This window comes from Fukomys damarensis, unplaced genomic scaffold (assembly GCF_012274545.1).
Source record: "Fukomys damarensis isolate Sample0158 unplaced genomic scaffold, DMR_v1.0_HiC HiC_scaffold_9, whole genome shotgun sequence".
Classification (NCBI taxonomy): Eukaryota; Metazoa; Chordata; class Mammalia; order Rodentia; family Bathyergidae; genus Fukomys; species Fukomys damarensis.
Genome location: NW_022900921.1, coordinates 34,127,633 through 34,148,882, shown reverse-complemented (window position 1 = coordinate 34,148,882; position 21,250 = coordinate 34,127,633). Strand labels below are relative to the sequence as shown.

Below are 21,250 nucleotides of genomic sequence, written 5' to 3'. Positions count from 1 at the left end.
AAAAAAAAAAAAAAAAAAAAAAAAAAAAAAAAAAAAAGAGAGAGAGCCAGAATCAGAACCATGTTTTCAGTATTCCTTTTCTTTTTATGCTTACTTTTAATTTTTATTGTCACTTCTATTACTTTGCTTATGCATATATTGCTGCTATCCTTTTTAACTGTTAAATTTGACTATTCTGGTGAAAATGCTATTAAAATAGTTTCCCTTCATTTATATATCCATACTTGTAAAAAATTAGTAGAACCTAATGAATAAGCAAGACTACATAGGGAAAAATATTGAGAGCATGGGGTGTGCCGCTAGTGAATCACAAAGCAGCAGAAAATAATCTCAGAACTATGAAAAAAAAGAGGTGATAAAACTAGTTACCTTTCTAGATTACCATAAAGATTTAGCTGAACTATTTAGATAGAATGTTCACAAAACAGCACACAAATGGCCGCTAGTAGTGTGCATTTCACATTCAAAATGACTACTGTGTAAATCTAAATTGTACCAATAAAATTAAAAATGATAAAAAAAATGCAAAGGGGAATATGTACCTTCACACTGAAGAGATCTTGTGTTTACCAAACAAGAGAGCAAACATAGAATGAAGTATAGCAAGCCCATTGGATGGCATGTGTCTCCCGACACAGTTCTATAGAAAGTAAACAGCATCTTATAGTTCATATTCTAGCTGAAAATGCTGAACTAGAACCTGATAAGGCTGATGTACCTAACTTCCAGTTCACAGGAAATACAGGGGAGAGTAAGCAAGATAAAGCCATGAGAAAACCACCAGATACATCAGGCCTACTCTCATCAAATGATTAGTATTATAGAAAAAAAAGTCAGTCACTTTGAAGTTGACCAAAGAAATAACCAAAAGCAACACACAAATCAAGATGGTAATCAACCATGTATGGTAAAAGATGTAGCTAAGGCAGAAGTGGTATATCCTTTCTTATCAATAGAGAAATGAGCATGGTATAGACATCCAACTGTATTGCACAACTGTTACTCTCTTCTATGTGACAAAAGCACTGCAGTTATAGAGGAGAATGTCAGCATTCTGAGATGCCTGCTGCAGTACTTACAGATAAAGTGTCAAAATATCTACAACTTACTCTTCAAAAGTTCAGCAAAAACATGCTATACATCCACATATCCATATTCTCAAATATGAAAAGTAAATATAGCAAAATGCTAGCAAGCCTTGAATTGTGGTAGTGGATCCCTGGCTAATCCTCTGTACTTCTCTGTACACTTAAATTTTGGAGTGAATAAATGTTGAAGAAAAAAAGTAAATTAAGATAGAAGTAGAACCAGTCTTACAGCATTTTCCAATTGCTAGACTCTGTGATCTGGTTGTTGACATAGAAAAATACTACCCATATTTATTAAGCTAGAACATCAACCACAAAAATGTGGGTATTCAGGAAAAAAAGTGTCCTAACAACATGTTCTTAATTTATGAAAGAAATGCTTAAGATTTAAAGCACTCAAATATTAAGTTTGGCTTAAAAAGAAATCAAAGACCCTCTTCAAAAAAGCCTCTGCATTTTCCTTTGATTTAGCAACAATTTCTAACCTGGAAGCAAAACAACAACAATCTACCAATGTATTATAATTTCACAAGGAGAAAGAAAAAAACGGTTAAAACCAAAAGCAATACAGTAAATAGCACCCTCTTGTGTTTCACCTAAAAAATGATACAAAGTTTACAGTTGTTAATACAACAGAGTATCCATCAAGTAATCAGCTGCTCGAGTGACAGAGATATAAAATCAAAGACAATGTTTGGCTCACGAAATTTAAAGGCTAACACGAGGGCCGGGGATTTAGCTCAGTGGTTCCAGCACCTGCTTTGCAAGCACAAGAGCCGGAGTGCGATCCCCAGTACCAGAAAATAAAGGCTAATATAAGAGAAATTGCTTTTAATTTACAGAAAGAATCATACAAGTTTTTTCATTTTAATACTCCAAAAACAAATATAAAAGACATAGAAAAATGCCACATCCATATATAATCAGGATTCCCTTTTCCTGCACTATCAAGAGAACTTCCCTATGTTTCTTCTAGCTTTAATGAAAAATCTTTACGCTCAGGCCACAAACAGTAACAGGAACCTACTATGAGATAGCTTAGTACTTAGTTATACTAAATAGTCACACATGGCTTAATGATCAAGGGATATGTCCTAAGAAATGCATCCTTTGGTGATTCTGTTACTGTGCAAACATCACACAGTACACTTCTACAAACCTGGAAGGCATAGTCTACTTAGGCTCATGGTACATATGGCAGAGCCTACTGGTCTTAGGGCTACAATGAGCAAAAAACAACATTAAATCAAGCATAAGAGAAAATGTTGTAATCAAGAGACATGGTGAACATGAGGTGTATGAGGCTGCTGCCAGCATAGCACAGCATACTGTTTTATAGTAAACTCCTTTTTAAATAAGTAGGAATACACGCTGAGAAAACAATAAAAAATATAGTATGATCAATAAATACAGTAAATACATAGGCCAGCATTAGTTTCTTATCAATATTCAGGCATTCTGTAATGAACATAGCTGTATGTCCTACATCCTAGCAACACAGTATGTTCATCACACCAGCATCAGTACAAACTCATCAGTTAGGTGTTAACAGCAGAACAGCTGTAACTTCCTAGGTGTTAGGATTTTTTTAGCTTTATATTCTTGTGGGACCACTGTCCTCTCCACAATGACATTAAGTGACATATGTCTATACTTATATTCCAGATGTGCCTCTGACTCTGAGACTTTCTAGGGAAGATTATTTAAACCTAAGCCTCAGATTCTTTAAAGGAGGGGGAGGTGCTAAAAACAGGAAATGTCTTCAGTACAAGAATTGGAAACATATTTAAGAATATTAATACAGTAATATCCCTGCTATTAGTATTCCTGCTATCAGTGTATTAGGAAAATAATAATCTCAGGATCTGGCCACAGCCTATAAATTGATGGATAAGAAATAAGAAATATAATTCTTATTATTTATTTTCTTATAAAATAACCAGTTATTTCTAATCCAGGAAAATGTAAAGTAATAGAAATGAGGAAATAAGCTGACAGTATTAATATTTCCATGTTAAGTTCAGAAATAAACTGTATACTTGGTATTCAAATAGTTAAGCCTTAAAATTTTCAGCATAGAACATCTTCCAGTTTTTTTGTTTGTTTTTTCCCTTCATGGTACTAGGAATTGAATCCAGTGACTTCACACTGCTATATGACCTTTTTCAGCATAGAACATCTTCCAGTTTTTTTGTTTGTTTTTTCCCTTCATGGTACTAGGAATTGAATCCAGTGACTTCACACTGAACTATATGACCAGACTTTTTTTTTTTTTGAGCCCTTGCACTTATATGACTTAGCATGACTTGTATGTTAAATTTAGAAAAGCAATGTTTTGATTTATAAGAAATAAATCAAAACATTAAAAATGAAAGCAGCGCTGAGTAATTTCTTAGTGAGTGCAAAAGCTACTCACAAGAATATTTTATAAAACCATTGTACTGACACATTTTATTCTAAGTTCCCAGTAAGTTTGTTGTTAAAATGGTATTTGGCCTTCAGAGAAATGTTTTTAATCTATAATTTAGTATACTACAATTGGTATTTTGAGCACTGATTTAAAACAAAATAAACTGATTAAAAATATTAGAACATCTTTCTTTATAATAAAATTTAAACTAATAAATACAGAAGGCATGAAGGGAAAAATACCACACATAGCTGTTTCAGACAAAAATCACTAATGTGTACCAAAATTAATGAACAAATATATGATAAGAAACAGAATAGTCCCCGTAACATAATTAGCACAAAAGGAAAACAGAACTTTACAGTAGCCAGGTCTGGCAGGAGTCACTTTAACCAAGTGATCAAAGTGAATGTACCAAGTAAATTTTAAAGAAAGCCTACATTAGAGATTAGATAACAGTAATGTGATCAATATGAATTTCCTGCTTTTAATAATTATAATGTACTTATAAAAAAATGTTAAACTTGAAGAGGTTGGGTGAACATGTATGTTAAGTGAGAATTCTTTATAGTGTTCACCAATTTTCTTTTTTTAGCTCAGGCTGGCCTCAAACTCATGGTGATCCTCCTGCCTCAGCCTCCCATGTGCTGGGATTTAGGCATGCACTACCATGCCTGGCTTATGTTTGTCACTCTTTAGAAAGTCTGAAATAATTTCAGTATTTCTTAATGTTTAAAAAATTTTAAAAATACTTCTTTTAGTTAAGCTCAAAAGAACTCTCTTCCTTTAAATTTAATACTTCCCTTAAAACAAATGTACTACAGTAGGAAATAAGCAATTTACCTTAGATCACAGGAAAACACAAGCATTAGCTGAAATCTCTCTCCTATTCATATATCACAAAAGAGAAAACAAATTTTAAGTGGCTTCCAGCTCCAAAATTCTGATTCTAAGTAGTCGAGTTCCAAAGGACTTTGTTTATCAGTATGAAGTAAGTAGTAATGTGTCTATTATATTCTAGGCCTTACACTGGCTGCTTATATTATTAGCTCTAATTCTTACAAAAATGCTGACAAGGTAGGTATGAACAGCTGTACTTACATAAAAGAAAACTGGGAAAAGACAAAAGTTAAGTAATTTACAAAGTTATCTAACTGTTAAATTACAGAGCTGAGATTCAGTTACCTGTAAATACCAACTTGATACTGTGATGCCTCTCAAGCAGACTGGTGACATGGCAACAAAATAGTGTATATTAACAAAATAGGTATCACCAAATTTGATACCAGGATTTATTATGAACAAGCAACAATGTAAAAAAAGTGGTCATTACATTTTGAATTACTGGAAGTTATTCTGGAATATACTGGAATATAATATACTGGAAATTATTAATCATGAAAACAGTATGAGAAAAGAATATTAGAAATGCTGAGCAACTCTAACAGTCTTTAATTCAAATTAGTTGTAGAAATATTTTTCTGGTTTCCCAGAGAAATGAGAAAAAAATCTGAGAATGAAAAGTTTTAGGTCTACTGATAACACAATACGGTGTAGGAGGTAAAATTTTTCTAAAATGATTCTGAGTATTCACTCTTTGCCTATACAGTAAACCTACTGAGCAAAACTGCATTTAAAACCTAACTAAAGTAACTTTTAGTATACAAAGGCATAGCCATCCCCATTCTTATGCTTCTTTCCTATTGGAATATATCCAACAATTTTCCCCCCAATATGATCATACTGCTAAAGAGTCATTTGAGTGGTTCAACTAGGTAGTCAAAGGAAATTTGCTTGGGGAAATTCTATCCTTACTTCATAGAAGTTAAAGGACTAGGTTAGGCCAGGAAGTGGAATTAACCCCCTTCTTTCTAATGAGCCACTGGCCCCAATACAGAGACAAAAGCACTCAGGGGGCTTTCTTCTGTGGTTAATGATGCCAGCATCAACCTAAGGTTCACAGAGAAACATATGTCTGGTCTATTAGAGTCTCACAATGGGTGCTTTGTGAACACACAGGCCTCCTCCTTCTGCACAGGACAACAGCCTAAGGTCTAGACTAGCTGTCTTCTTCCTCGTAAGCCCCAGGAATAACCAATGCGAAATCTGGGAAACCGCTTGGATCTCACCACCATGCAGATTTCCACCAACTTGGCCACTAGGCAGTATCCTTGATGAATGGGAAAAGTTTGATCCTGACAATTTAAAATAGAAACAGCTTATCTACTGCAGCAATACAGTTTGGTTCCAATATGAACTGGATGGTGACAAAAGATGGGTAAGGAATGATACTCTACAGAACTACTCTCCAGTTACGGTACTTCTGCTTAAAATATCAAAGGTGGAATGAAGCACAGGCTTTTGTGACTCTATCACAGCAAATGTTCAAAAACTAGGAAGATCCTGTCCTGGAACCCCTACTTGTCTCTCAGAGGGATGTGTGTCTCTCTGATCTGTTTGATAATACTGTGAGGTCTCTTCCACCTCCTTCTTTTAGTCCCTAGGCCAATAACACAGGCCCTCTTCTCAGTTACAGGTGTACAAGAGGCTAGGAACTATGCAAATAAGCAACGTTCTTTAAAAAGGGAACGAAACCATCCTGGAAAGATTATTCTCCATTCAAAAGAACCTGACTGGGACTGTGATACTAGTGGGGGACTAAGAATGATGTCTGATTTATCAGCTGGTCTTACCATGGAGATAAAAAGGTGTGCTGAGTTTTTTGTAAATATACTCATCAGGAGAGGTGGGGATGGTACAGTACCTCTGACTCATTAAGGAGGCTGTCATTCCAATACATCCTCTAATGGCAGATCCATATACAATTCTCACCCCAATTTTCAGTGACATTAACTAGTTCTCAGTCTTAGATTTAAAAGATACACACACACACACACACACACACACACACACACACACACACAACTTTATCTTCCTACATCCAGACTCTTAATTTGTTTGCTATTGAATGAGATGACATTCCCGTTTGCAGCCCCAGATATTTGGCACAGGCTACAAAAACTTCAGATGGGTCCACAGACACCTATGGCTCAACTGCTGGACATGGCCTTTTCTGTGTTCAGCAATCTAGACTCAGAAGAGGGACATGGCTCATGGGTGAGCCAATTCAACTGATTACTAATACAGGGGTGGCTCCATTCTATTTTGATTTCCTTCTCTGGAAAACTCTCCTCTAAGTCTATAGCCATAGTGTGAGTTAAGAGGACCCCTAACTGGAAATTCCTTACTTCTCTGCCCAAAGTTAGCCACTCCTGTGAATAAGTAACCTCCTGGACTTATGCAAGTACCCAGAATATCAATGACATGCCCCTCCAAGATCCTGAGGAGGTGTGGTTCACTGATGGAACTAGCTTCATCCAAAAAAGACATCAAAAGACAGGTTATGCAATTGTCAACTCACAATAGACCCCTGAAGCCAAACTTCTTCCTCTAAGAACCTCTGCTCAAAAGGCAGAGGTAAGAGCTCTTACTTCAGTAATGATGTTAGAAGAAGGAGAAGGTTAAACATCTATACTAATTCCATTATATGCCTTTCTGGTGCTACACACTCATGCAGCACTCTGTAAGGAATGGGCTTTACTGACTACCAATTGTCTATATAAAACACAGGAAGGAAATTCTCCAACTCCTGCAACTCCATCTTCCCAATCAGGTCATGGTCATGCACTGTAAAGAGCATCAAAGAGACATGTCTGAAGTCTCACTGGGAAATAAAAAGGCTAACAAGGAAGCAAAAAGGGCAGCCCTAACACCCCTTAAGGCCCTAGCCTTATTCCCACTTCTGAGGAACTACTAAAACCAGTCTATATTTCTCAGGAAGATAAAGTGGGAATTAAAAAGGAACTTGTGGTATTTAGGAAAAAAACTGGTTGTTCTTCAAGGGACACAATGGAAGTATATAAAAACACTTCATAATTTTTTCTAGAATGCTAAATTGGAAATGGTCATTTGAGTTTTCACAGGACTAGAACAAGCAGTAACTACCTGTGCCTATAATAACCCAGGCACACCCAAACCTCCTTTATTAGAACCTGTACAGAAGAGAGGGACATATCCTGGAGAGGACTGACAATTACTTTACCAATATGCCACTATGTGAAGGATTTAAAGAGATGCTGGTCCTAACCGAACAACACGCTGGACTGAAGCCTACCCTACCCATTCAGAAAAAGCTACTAAGGTTGTCACAGTGCTTCTTTAAGAAATCATCACCCGATTTGGGCTACCCTAGTCTCTTCAGAGTGACAATGAATTTCTTTTACCTCTCAACTCAGGGATTGGCAAAGGCTTTAGGAATAAAGTACTATCTCCATTTCACTTGGTGGTCTTAGTCTTCTGGAAAGGTAGAGAGAGCCAATCAGAGCTTGAAGAGTGGTCTGGCAAAACTGTGCCTAGAGATATCTGAGTCCTGGCTGTGATTGCTGCCAATAGTGCTCATAAGATTTGTTACATGCCCCAGACTGGGCTAAGTCTTAGCCCATTTGAGATACGATATGTGAGGTCATGTCTATCCTCTGATGTTAGTTGACCCAGAGACCACACACTTGTATAATATATCATCAGGGCCAAGTAAAACAAGCTACCCAAATGTATAGGAATAGAGTCCTCCTGACCCAAGGGAACCACCTAATATCTACACTGGAGACCAAGTGCTCATAAAAACTTGGAGAGAACACCTACTGATTAACAAAAGCCAAGGTACATTCAGCTATAGGATCTTCGACAATGTGGGGGAAAAAATACACTTGGAAGAAAGACTCTTCACAAATTTTAAGAAAGATTCTCAGCAAATGGTGTTGGGAAAACTGGCTATCCAAGTGAAGACCAAATCTAGATCAATATATCCTACCATGTACAAAATTAAAATAAAAATGGATCAAAGGTCTAAATATTAAAATAGAAACAATTTGCTGGAAGATAACAGGCAAAACTCTTAAAGTGACAGGCATATGCAAAGAACTTTCTGAACTGATGGAGACCACCCTGAGCAAGCTACAAATTCATAAATTGGCTTCTCATATTAAAAGTCTGGGTCTGCCTGTTAGCCCACAATGGCTTGCCTGAAGAGCCAGCAGTTGGTGTGTAGGAATGAACTCCAGGGTACCTTGAAAAGAATTTGGCTATTACTTGAATGCACAATGAAGTTACTGAAGACTTCAAAATGAAAGAATGTAAGATGCAGCATATCTCAATAGTATCACTCTGGCTATTGCATTGAGTAAAAACAGAGAGAAAACAAAACAAAACAAAACAAAACTAAACAAAAACAGTGGAAGCAGGAAGACCAGTCACAAAGCTAATAATGCAAGCAAGAACTGTAGTGGCTTAGACCAACGTGAATCTGACTAGATTCTGTAGATCCAATAGGATCTGCCGAAGAAGCAGATAGCAGATGGGGAAGGGCAGACGAAAAATGAGAATGAAAGATAAATACCTATGTATTTGGCTGACTCCCCTGGAAGAACAAAGTTGTTATTAACTGATAAGGAGAAACTGAGGGAAGTACAACTATTTGATGGACCATCCAGACCTTAGTTGAGGACACATTAAGTTTGAGACCTTTGTAAGATACCAAGTAGAGATATCCAGAGGGCAGTTGAGTAAGCAGGTGGATAATCAAGACAGCAACTAAAAGGTAAGATCTGGATTGAATATTCAAATTTTGGTGCCACCCATATATAGATAATATTGGAATAAAAACCACCTAGCAAATGAATAGAGCCAAAAAAAAGAAAAGAAATTGAAAGTTGGAACCCAAGGCATAATCAACATTTGGAGAAGTAAATTGTCCTAGAAACCAAGGAAAGAAAATGTTTCAGGGAGAAGAAGGATCAACAATCTGAGTCAAATGCTTCCTTTAGTAGCACATATACCAAAATAAAGGACCACTGGTGAGAATCCTTGGATTCAGCAATGCTGGTAAGAATAATTCAGAAGACAGAGAAAAAATAACACAAAAGGGAAGGAGTGCTAGAGCAGTGAAGAGGTGAAACTAATTTAGTAGTATAGGTTTGGCCTGAGCTAGGAGCATAGTGACACTCACAAAAGACAGAGCACAATACAAGGTCACAGATGTAAGTAGCTAGGTAGATAGTGGAATATATGGAAGTTCTCTAACTGTAATATAGGAAGGAATGTGTTGAAGTCCTAGAGATTTGAAGAAAACAATGTATCTGTAAGTCATCTAGGAATATGAGACAGTAAAGGACAAAAAACCTAAAATGTGATTACTGAGTAGCATTAAAGACAATGATATTAGGGATTGTATTAGTCACCTATGCTCTGCTGAGAATAGAATAAAATGATATGCTTATCTTGACTGACCAAGGAATTTAATTTGAATAAGGAAAGGCAAAACATCAACAGGATCAAAGAGAGTGAAAAAATGATAAATTTACAAAACTGAGAGACCCAAAGTCTATTAAGAGTGATAAAAATAAGAACATGAAAAGATAAGAGGTAGTTGATGGAAGAAACTGTGAAACTGAGATAAAGGATTGGTTGTCATCTAGATAAAAATGAGGTCTAGAAATAAGTATTAAAATGGGATAAAAGGCAAAATTCATTGTGGAGGAGTTTCAGGTTTTAAGTCACCAGTTTACAGGAAGAATTATTATCCACATGCACAATGAAATCACCAAGAATTATAATATAAGCAGTACTGGAATAAATGTTTGTGAACTAAGAAACAAGATCTTTTAAGAGACAATTTATCTATAGGTTTCATGTTTCTGTACACATTTAGAGGAGAGTTACTCATTGTTTCTATTCTGGACTATATTTTCAAGTATGCTTAAAACAAACACCCTTGGAAAATAATACCTTCTTTCAAAGAAAGAGGTTTACCTTCTCCCTTAGAAGAGATAACCTCTTCCTTCCAAATAAGGGCAGATATTCTTCCTGTTCATTATAAAAGACTTGCAGTTGCCTAAGTTTGGGGTCCCTCACTTGCAGTTCAATCAACGAGATCAAGTTTTGCCTGGCCTTATCAGCCTTTTCACAACCAAGGAACCAGTGCAAGCAAATGCTGTATTTTTTTCTTTTTTATGAATAATGTTAGTAATAAAGTCCACTGTTTCTGGCCTAGATGTCTTCTGTATTCTGTCAGCATCCATCAAACTGTGGGTTTTTTTGTTTTTTGTTTTTGGGGATTTTTTGGTACCAGGGATTGAACTTGGGTCTTTTCCATCAAACTGTGGTAGGTTAACCTATCAGCTTACAAGTAGAATAAAATGTCAGATTCTTGACAGCTGCTGACAAAATCTCCAATGAATGGTAGAGGTAGAAAGAAATGACTGCAACCAAATGGGTAGGATGTGGAATAATTTGATAACATAAGATAAAATCTAGAAATGTTTTAGAACAGAGGATATTCTTGAAGAAGCAAAGCGAACAAGTTTCAGTGTCAAGGATATGAAAAAAGTAACTATGAAAGTAGATATTTGAAGTGGTTGAAGGTAGCGTCACAAAGGAAGCAAGACTCAACACAGCAAAATGTGAAGTATATTAACAAAAGAGATTAAAGAGGAAGAATTTTCTGATGAGTAACTTTGAGTGTCAGGGACATTATGAAAGATTTTTCAGGAGACAAGAAGAAGTAGGTTTTAGGGTCAGATTTGGATACACATGGTAAGAAGCTCATGAATCTTGGGCTCCTTGTAGTAACTCATGAAGAGCAGAAAAAAAAAGGCATGATGAGATTAGTTTTAATCAGATTAGTTGCCTTGCTTCTATATCCCCATTCCTCTCTAATCCCCCAATATCTACTATGGAACACTTTTATTTCTCACCAAACAAAACATCTTAGAAAATTTTGAATATAAAAGTTTTAAAGAAATCATAAATGCAAAATTGTTATTTAATACAGTAAAAGGCAAATGTTAACTTACTTGAATTAAATCTAAAATGCCAAGTTCACTTTCTGAAGAATCCACACAGAAGACAAAATATAGTGTTGCATAATGTCTATAAATCAGTTTGTTGTCAGATCCTCCAATTAATCTAAATGACAAAACAAAATTGAAATGTTATATGGAACAAAATGCAAAACATTTTTATTAGCTCAAATAAATTAACAATTTGTTTAAAAGACTTTTATAAAATGAAAAGTAATGGTGGAGTATCACTAAAGTGTAATTATTTCAGAAACTAATTAAGATGGCTGTTTTCTTTAGAAATGTCAAGTAAAAGAAGCTAGTGAAGTCAGTGCTCAATTTTAATTCATTATTTCATTCACAAAATTACTGAGTAACTACTATGTGCCAGACACCGATAGGAGCAATAAGTAAGTAAGAAAATTATCAAATATTGTAAAGTGCTACAGAGTCAAAACAGGACAATGTCATATTGAGGGTTTCACTACTTCAGATTGGGTATTCAGAAAGTGACATTCAGCCTGTGGTCTAATGGTTAGGAGCTAGACTTGAAAAACTTTAGAGAAAAGTGTTTCAGGTTAAGGTAACAACTTCAAGGAAGAAGAAGGCAGCCAGTGGACAAGAAAAGATTAGTAAACAAGAGATCAAAGAAACAGGCAGAAGTTAGATCATAGGGGATTTGTAAGTGCTTACTAGATTTAACTCCATAGGTCACAGTAAGTTACAGCTTAAGACTGATTACCAACTAGAAAACAAAACAAAACAAAACAAAGAATGACATTTCTTAAGTTTTAAATTTACCATTAATATTTCCTCCAAAGAACAACATTTTGAAATATAAATGCAAGGAAACTGAGCTAAGAGATATTCAGTTCTTTCATTAGATGCTTTTATTTATTTTCACTAGAATTTCAGCATTTTATAAATAATAACTTAGGAATCATTTCAGACACCTTATGTTTTTCTAAATAGTTTAACTATATTGTGGTTAATTTTACAGTAACATTCACCATCTCAAAAGACTTCTAGATTACATTAACTTAATTTAAAATTAAGATTAAAATGTATTGAAAGTTAAACAAACAATTTAACACAGGAAAATTGCACATATTTCTTAGTAAATTTAATACTAAACTCCCAAATTCCATAGAAGCAACTCTCTAAGTACCTCTGTGTCCTATGACAAAAGAAGTGATTGCTGAAAAGAATTAAGAATTTCTCCTATGCCAGTTTTCTAGAAAAGACATTTAAACGCATTTTAGATTCTGAGATTATATTTTGACTTATTAAAATTATTCTGAGTCAAAAAGAATAAAAATAGTAGGCTTCACTTCATCTTGAATCAGCAATTTAATATTTTCTTTTGCTTCGCTTTAAAAGAAAACCAAACTTTTGAAAAACATAAGTTTTAAGATAGCCAATAAAATACTTTTGAAAAACGTAAGTTTTAAGATAGCCAATAATGTTACTAAAAGAAACCAAATATATTGATAAGTATACAACATGCCTTTAAAAATAAAACTTTATCTTAATATAATTGGGATATAAATTTTTAGATGGCATATAATATACCATATAAAGCCACAAAATTTTAAATATCTTCTTAGTCCAAATCTCAGTTGAGAGGAGAAAACTAAGGCCCAAGAATTTGAGGGACATAAATAAGAAAAACAATTTTTTAGCAACAAAACTGTGACAATCCAGACATATCACTTTGTCACTGTTCCAATATTTACTTCCTACTTTTTATAAGGTTAGAAAATTTCAAGCCATAAAATTTCTAGTTCAAACAGTAGTTAGTCAATCAGGTTCTTACATGTCTACTACATGCAACGCATTGTTCTGGACAATAACTTTCCTGCAAGATAAAGTAAGAGGCTAAGATGAGAGAAAGTGATGATAATGGCAAAGACAATGAAACCATACAGTGGTTTAAGAGATAGAGAAAAGTAAAATTCAGAAAGAGAAGTAGGCACAGTGTATCTCAGCCATTAAAGTAGAAGACTCAGCTAGGCATGGTACCATGGACCTGTAAACTAGCACTTACAAGGCTGAGACAAGAGAATCTTTCGAGTCCACCAGTTGGAGGCAACCCTGGGCCACAAAGAGAGACCCTCATTTCATTAATTAACAAACCCTCAAGTTAATATACAACTTCCAAGTTATAAGTGTGCATTACACATTTATGTATAATATGATAGATAACCTTAAAAAATTCAAGTAAACTTTCTACATGATAAATTTATGATCGAAAAAGAACAGGTTCTGTTACCTGAACAATTTTTTCATAACCCACATCATATAGATTAAAATATGGAAAAGTCTAGATTTCTCTGACTAATCTTTGATGATTCATAATGATACTCATTTAAAGTTTAGTTTTAATTTTCAATAAGGAAATACTTTAAGTGTATTAATTATATAAACAGGAGAGGAAATATTTATGAAAATATGAGATTAAAGTGTTTTCATAGAATCCACAATTTCAAAGTATTTACTGTTGGGCATGGTGGCACACACCTATTAATCCCAGCACCTGACAGGCTGAGGCAGGAGGATCACTGAGAGTTTGAGGCCAGCCAGAGCTATATAGTGAGTTCAAAGCCATCCTGAACTACATTGCAAGACTGTCTCAACCCTTCCCCCAAAACAGTATTTATTTATTTATAATATTAGAGCCAGGCACATGGGGACACACACCAATAATCCCAGAACTAGGAAAGCCAAGGCAGGAGGACTGCTGACGTTCAGACAGCCTGGGCTGTATGGTAAATTCAAGGCCACCCTGAACTATACACAGAAAGACCTTATTTCAAAAAATTAAAGAAATATGACAATAATTCTTATTCATCTTAAAGGTAGAAAAATCTATTAGATGGATTTAAATTTATACTATAGGTATGTAGTAGATGCAAAGATGTATTTGAAAAACAGGAATTTACTCATTAAATAAATTAATAACAAGATATAAACTAAATTTTTATGAACATCCTAAGAAATACCGCACTGTTAAAAGAATGAGATTACTGTGTTTATAGAAAAAACTTTAAAAAATACTAAGAAAAAGAAACAAGATGTAAGTAAGCATATAGGGTGATCTCATACATTAAATGGATTAAAGTTATACTTTTATGTTAATAAATGCAAAATAAATTTTCTAGAAGGATACACAAGAAACTGGGAAAAAAGACTAAGGTTGGGACAGGGAGATTCATTTAATATTCTGTATTTCTTTACAATGTTTGAGTTTTTACCATATAAATATACCACCAATACATAAAATTCTCTTAAAACTTTTTTAGGAAGACTGCATAGCTTTAAAAAAAAAAATCTGTGAACTAGATTTATAGCTTATAACATAGGTGACAACTCACCTAATCCAATTAACTGAAATTTTTAAAACTATAAATGGACTAAATAGTATATATTTTAATCAGCTAGTATAAATTAGAAATGTCTATGAAATATTTTACTTACAATCCTCCTTCTAGGAAATTACAAACATTTTCATCTCTCTTAGATACCAAATGGAAAGTCTCCCTGATGATTTGTTGTTGTGTATCTTCACTCTGAGAAAGAATAATTCATATACATTAGGATTAATTTTATGTTTAAAATCATTTTTAGAATTTTTAAAAATAAAAGGCAGTAATATCAGTCTAGTAAATCCATCTAAGAGAAGTGTCCTTGTAGAACTGACTTACATTATACTTTACAGGAGCAAAACATGACATTTTTCTAATGAAAAAGAAAAAAAATCAACATCTTAACAATAAAAGTTAACTTATTTCTAAGTTTTAAAGCCAACAAGAAAAAAAAAAACAGATGAATTTCACACACTAGTAGTCAAAGTCCACTGATTTACAAATGAATAAAGTGAAGCAGAGACAAAAAATTCATGTTTTTAATCTATATTTGAAGGAATAATACAGAAGTTTGTAGCTTACAATTAAGTTTAACCCTTATTAAATGAAGACTGAGCTTAAGAGTTCATCTTACTCATCATCTTTGTATAAGTATGACCTAAAATCAAGATTGTTTCAGTTATTTATACCAAAAGTGTACTGATAAATTTAATTATTAAAAAAGGAATTATTTCAATAAACATTAAATTTACATTCCAGTAAAAACAATTGGCTTGCCAAATATATAAATAAATAAATAATAAAATTAGGCAAAATCATGAAGAGGGAGAAATTAACTTAGATACAAATTTTAAAAACAGTAAGATAGCTCCACGAGTGCTGCATGACAATATCCAATGTTCATAAAACATATGGAACCAAAACAAACTTTTATCCCAGCAGTGGGAGGGTAATAATAGTACAATCACTTGGGAAAAGTTTCATTAACTAGCATTTTACTCCTAGATAATAGTCTAAATAATATGAAACCCGTTTTTGAAGATTAAAAAAACTGAATCTTGACAATTATAGATATAATAAACTTTTAACCTGTGCACCAAGAGATACACAGAATGTTCACAAAAGCATTGTTTGGAAAAGCTGGAAAAATACCTGAAAGCAATGTACATGTCCATCATTTACATAATTGTGGAATTATGGTATAGTATATAATGCAGTCATATTAAAAAGTTGAGTTATACTCGTAAATATGAATGATTCTCAAAATCTTAATGTGGAAAAGACAATCTTAGCACAGTGTGCCATGACAAAATACCTTAGACTGGGTGGGTTAAATAAAAAATTTACATTCTATCAATTCTGGAAGCTAGATTCCAAGATCAAGGTACAGTATAGTCACTGCTGATGAAGGACTCTCCTCTTACCGAGTAGATGACAGTCTTTATCTACACATGGCAAGGGGAGGGGCAAAAGCAACTTCTTCAATATGTCTCCTTGTAAGGTCATTAATCTTATCAAGAGGGTTGCACAGTATGACATCATCTAAACTTATTTTCCAAAGACCCTATTTCTGAATACCATTATACTGAGAGCCGGGGCACCAACATATGAATTTTGGGAAGACTCAATTTAGTTCACAGCAGAAGTAGAACAAGCTAATACCAAAATGATACATAACCATTCCATTTAAATAAAATTCAAATTAATCAAAACTAAACAATATATTATTTAATGACATGTATTTTAGGTGAAAAAAAAAGAAACTATAAAGAAAAATCAAAGGAATGAATAATGAAGTTTGAAAAACTAGTTTTACAAAAATTTTATTACCTAACTATATTACAATTAGCTTCAAAAAAAATCAATTAAAGGGACGTTCTCTAAAAAAAAAAAAAAATTCCCCAACAGCTTACCAAATTGGGAGAGGAAAACTAAAACTCTTTTCAAAGATGACATGATACCAAAATATCCTTAAAAAAACACTAAAAAACTAAGAGAGGTACTAAGTAAATTTAGAGAAGTGAAAACATACAAATACAGTATAACCAAAAAAATCCAGTTTTTGTATACATTAGCAACCAAAAAATATTAAGAAAAAATCCCATTCAGAATATTAAAAAAAAATTTATTTGAAATAAATACAACCAAAGATAGGCAAGACTTGCACACTGAAAACTAGAAAATATCAATTCATTTTATAAGGGTAATTTAACATTCATACTAGATTAGACAAGAAAGGTCTGACAAGGGAAAATTACAGGCCAGTCTCACTAAAAAATAAAATTTATTTTTACAGAAAGTAACACATCATGATCAATGTGCACTTATTCTATTAATGCCAGTCTGGTTTAATATTAGAAAACTGACTAATGTAATTTTTTACATTAACAGAATATCAATGTTAGCATGTGTACATTAAACTGTGGCTTATTCATGCATGGAACATTAAACAGGAATAAAAATAAATAATTACAGCTGGATATAATACCAAGAATAAAACTCAAAAACTACTGAATAATTTTTTTAAGAAAATCAAATCCCTTCAAAATATATTTACTATCTTTTTTTGAGGGGGGATAATGGGAATCGAATTCAGGCCCTTGTGCTTTCAAGGCAGGCAGCGGAACCACTAAGCCAAATCCCCAGCCCTATCATTATTCTTTTTTTAAGTTCAAAAACACAGAACAACAGTAAATTAAGAACAAAAAATATGTAGTAAAACAAGACAACTGATTTTAAAATTCAGTGAGGTTGCCAGGGATTTAGTTCAGTGGTGCCACCACCTGCCTCACAAGTGGAAGGTCCTGAGTTCAATCCCTGCTACAAAAAAAATAAATAAGTAAAATAAAATTCAGTGAGGTTAAGGGTAGAGCTCCGTGGTAGAACATTTGCTTAGCCCATGCAAGGAGGCCCAGGTTTGATTACCAGCCCCCTCCAATAAAAATAAATTAGGATGTTGGTTATCTCTGAGTAGAGAGGGAAACAAGAGAGACTTCAAAGTACAGTATTTGTAACTTTTAAAATACATACTGTAGTATGTAGTAGGATATTACTTATAAATATCTAAGTATTTTATATCTATTCATTGTTTCACAGAACACTGAAAGGAGAGAAAAAGCACTGTATAAGACAGCAGCTCTCTTTCTCATATCTGCTTTACTGTTTCCTACCCAACTCTTTCCAGCCTTCATCTAGAGCTAAATGATGTTCCTTGGATAATGTTAACTACTCTTGAGGTTTCAACCATGTTACCATGAAGCTAAATTTTCTTATCTTACATTTTCAGTGTCTAAAAGAAGTTTGTCTTCTTTTCTGAATTGCTGACAGGTATTTCTAGGTTTGAAAATGGACATTTCTATTCGTATTCTGCAAAGTTATATAAAAACCTTGCATGTTGAAGACCAAAACATTACAATTTTCCTAAAGCATAATCTTAACATATTTCCAGTCCCAGTAAATGTCATCACTATTCATCCCAGACTCTTATATAAGAAATCTTAACTATCTCCTTTCTTACTTCCAAAAATTTGTTAATTCTACTAAATAAATAAGCTGAATTCAAAGACATCATCTCAACTGAGATTCTTATTATGAGGAAACCAAAAGCCCCAACAAAATGTTTTCTCTGCCACTTGTCTACCTATTCAATTGCCCTATACCTCCTTAAAAACAAACAGTATTTGTTACTTCTTTTCTTAAAGACCTACACTGCCTACATGACCTAAAATATATAAACTTTCTAATAGACTGCAAAATATCCCCCCGAATCTAAATCGGACCCACCTGTGACATTTCCTCATTTATTTCTCTACTTTTATACAATCTGCTCCAGCCACCCTGAATTTTTCACCATTTACTTCTATCTTACAACAACCTCTGACTCTATCCTTTAGTAACACCCTTTTTAGGATAAAATTCAAACATTATTACTTTTATGAAATTTTTTTTTTTTTTAGTCTCAGGAAAAAAAAAGCCCCTTCCTTCCTGTTTCCTTGGTACTATTCCTATTAAATAATTAAAAGAATATGCTCAGGCTGGGCGTGGCAGATCACACCTGTAATCCCAGAACTCAGGAAGCTGAGGCAGGAGGATCACTGTGAGTTTAAAACCAGCCTGGGCTACCTAGTAAATTCCAGGTCAGTATGAACTACATAGTGAGACCCTGCCTCAAAACAACAACAAAAAAAGAATATGCTCAAATTCATTCTATAGACTCTAAATTCTAACATAGGGAACTAAGATATATATCTGATATGCTAAGAGAAGCATACTGTGACACACTAAAATTAGCTAGGCATGGTGGCCCATGTCTGCAATACCAGTTCTCTGGAAGGCTGAACCATAAGGATCACAAGTTCAAGTCTGAACCTGGCCTTGGGGATTATCTCAGCATGAATGTCCTGTGTTCAAATCCCAGTACAGAGAGACAGAGGTCTCAGTGACAGCTGGTTCTAATACAGAAGAATTTCCGTAATGAAAGAACCCATCAAGTACCCCAAACAGTGAATGAAAACAGACTCATAGGTAGGATCTGTGAAACTTTTAGAAACTGCAAGTAAGAAATTTTTCTGGTAAGTAAAATCAGGTTGTACCTAAAAAAATAAGTATCAGAACTGCTACAGACTTTTTTATAGCAGCATTGGAAACTAAAATTTAATGGAGCAATACAATCATAATTCTGAGGAAAAATTATTTCTGATCTACAATTTTATATGCAATCAATACTTATAACAAGATTTTAAAGTTTTTTAGACAAACAAGGTCTCATAAAAACCATCTCCCAGAACTTTTTCTCAAGAAGCTACTGGTTCTGCCATGATAATATAACAAACCATAAAATCAAGCAGTTGAACAGCCAACATAGGAAGCCAACAAAATAAAGATTCCAGTATGACTGGCATATATTAGTATAGATGGGTCCTGGTCAAAAGATTTCAGAAGAGTTTTCTTCAGGAATTTGAAACAAATGGTGTCATACCTGGCTAGAAAGAAACCTTCAGAGCAAACATGCCATTCTGAGTAAACAGAACAGACGGCTATAAAGAAAATTTAGGACTAAGTATACAATCTCCTTAGAGATTGGAGAGCCCAGTATTAGACCATCCTTAGATCCTCAACCATACACATTCCACTTCAGATTCCTTAGTCCCTTCTCCTTTCCTCTATAAACTTAAATTATAGCTGCTGAAATCATTCAGAGTCTCAGCCCTATCTGCATCCAGACAGAATAAATCCAGCCTTTTTCTCACATTAAACCCACCCCTCTCCTAGCTAGTTGCTTAAATCTTCCCCATTTCAGTCTCTGTCCACACCCAAACAGAAATAAAGCCTTTTCTCTCATAAAGCCTGGGTCCAAATGGCCTCTCCTGCACCATTTATAACAAACAGAAGATGCACACAATTTAGACAGCTGACAAAGATGTAAATTAGTGGTAAGTAAATTTAAAAACAAAACCAAGTGAAAAGGAAAAGGCAATTATCTTCAAGGAAAAGCAAATGTTAGGAAAGAAAAAAACTAAGCACAAATTACAACAATGGCACAAATGAAGATAATGCCTACATAACAGTTAATAAACAGTAAACAGTGATCTAACCAAAAGTATAAAATAACTATGAGGGGGCTCAAAATCAGATGTGATAAGGGTGAAGAACTAATCATGTTCAACAGCAGAAGTGAATAATAATGTCTACAAATAAAAAAAGAGGCAGCAAAACAGGTACATCATTTAGATACAGCTACATAAATACTGCCCTAATGAAGTAATTATTTATGAGATGGGGTAGTTATTTTTTATAATAAACTATGGACCACTAGATTCCTTAACACGCATATCTATGAATGGATAAACTACAAATTAGGAAATGAGGGATCAGAGTACAGAATTTGCAACCAGACTATAATGGGTTTATTCCTAGATGAAGGATGGGGAGGAATGGGAAAGAGATGTTAAGCAGGGCATGCAAAATTTCAATTACACCACAGGAATAGTTTTAGTGATCAACTGCACTACAGAGTAAGTACAATGAATGTACCGTGTAGTTCAAAACTGATAAAAATGTTTTAACTCCGTTTTTTTTTTTTTTTTTTGAGATAGGATCTCACTGTCTATTTTAAGCTGGCCTTCAATTCACTAGGTAGCCCAGGCCAGCCTGCAACTTGTGGAAATCCTCCTGTCTCAGCCTCCTAAGTGCTAGGATAACAGGTGTGCATCACCATGCCCAGCTGCTAAAGGATTTTTGATGGTCATTTTTTACACACACATACATGCACGCACACAAAGAGTAAACTGGTAAGGTGATATATATTCTAATTAACCTGAATCACTTTTTCTAGAAGACATATACAGATCAAAATATCAAATGTACACCATAAATATACACAATTTTTATTTGTCAGTTCTATAATTTTGTTCAGATGACTGCAGAACCTGGAAAAGTTGTTGCTACTATCGATGCATAACATACTATTATTACTCTTTTTATATAAATATA

General features: G+C 34.0%; 1 protein-coding gene across 1 annotated transcript in view; it reads right to left on the bottom strand.

The window, feature by feature from the left end:
• Nucleotides 1-21,250, bottom strand: part of Ap3s1 (adaptor related protein complex 3 subunit sigma 1) — a 61,060-nt gene that overhangs the window by 21,174 nt on the left and 18,636 nt on the right. The window contains exons 3-4 of the mRNA XM_033761478.1: nucleotides 14,871-14,962; nucleotides 11,409-11,520 (exon numbers count right to left, since the gene is read on the bottom strand). Of these exons, the coding sequence (XP_033617369.1) occupies nucleotides 11,409-11,520; nucleotides 14,871-14,962 (204 nt within the window). The remainder of the gene's footprint in view (nucleotides 1-11,408; nucleotides 11,521-14,870; nucleotides 14,963-21,250) is intronic.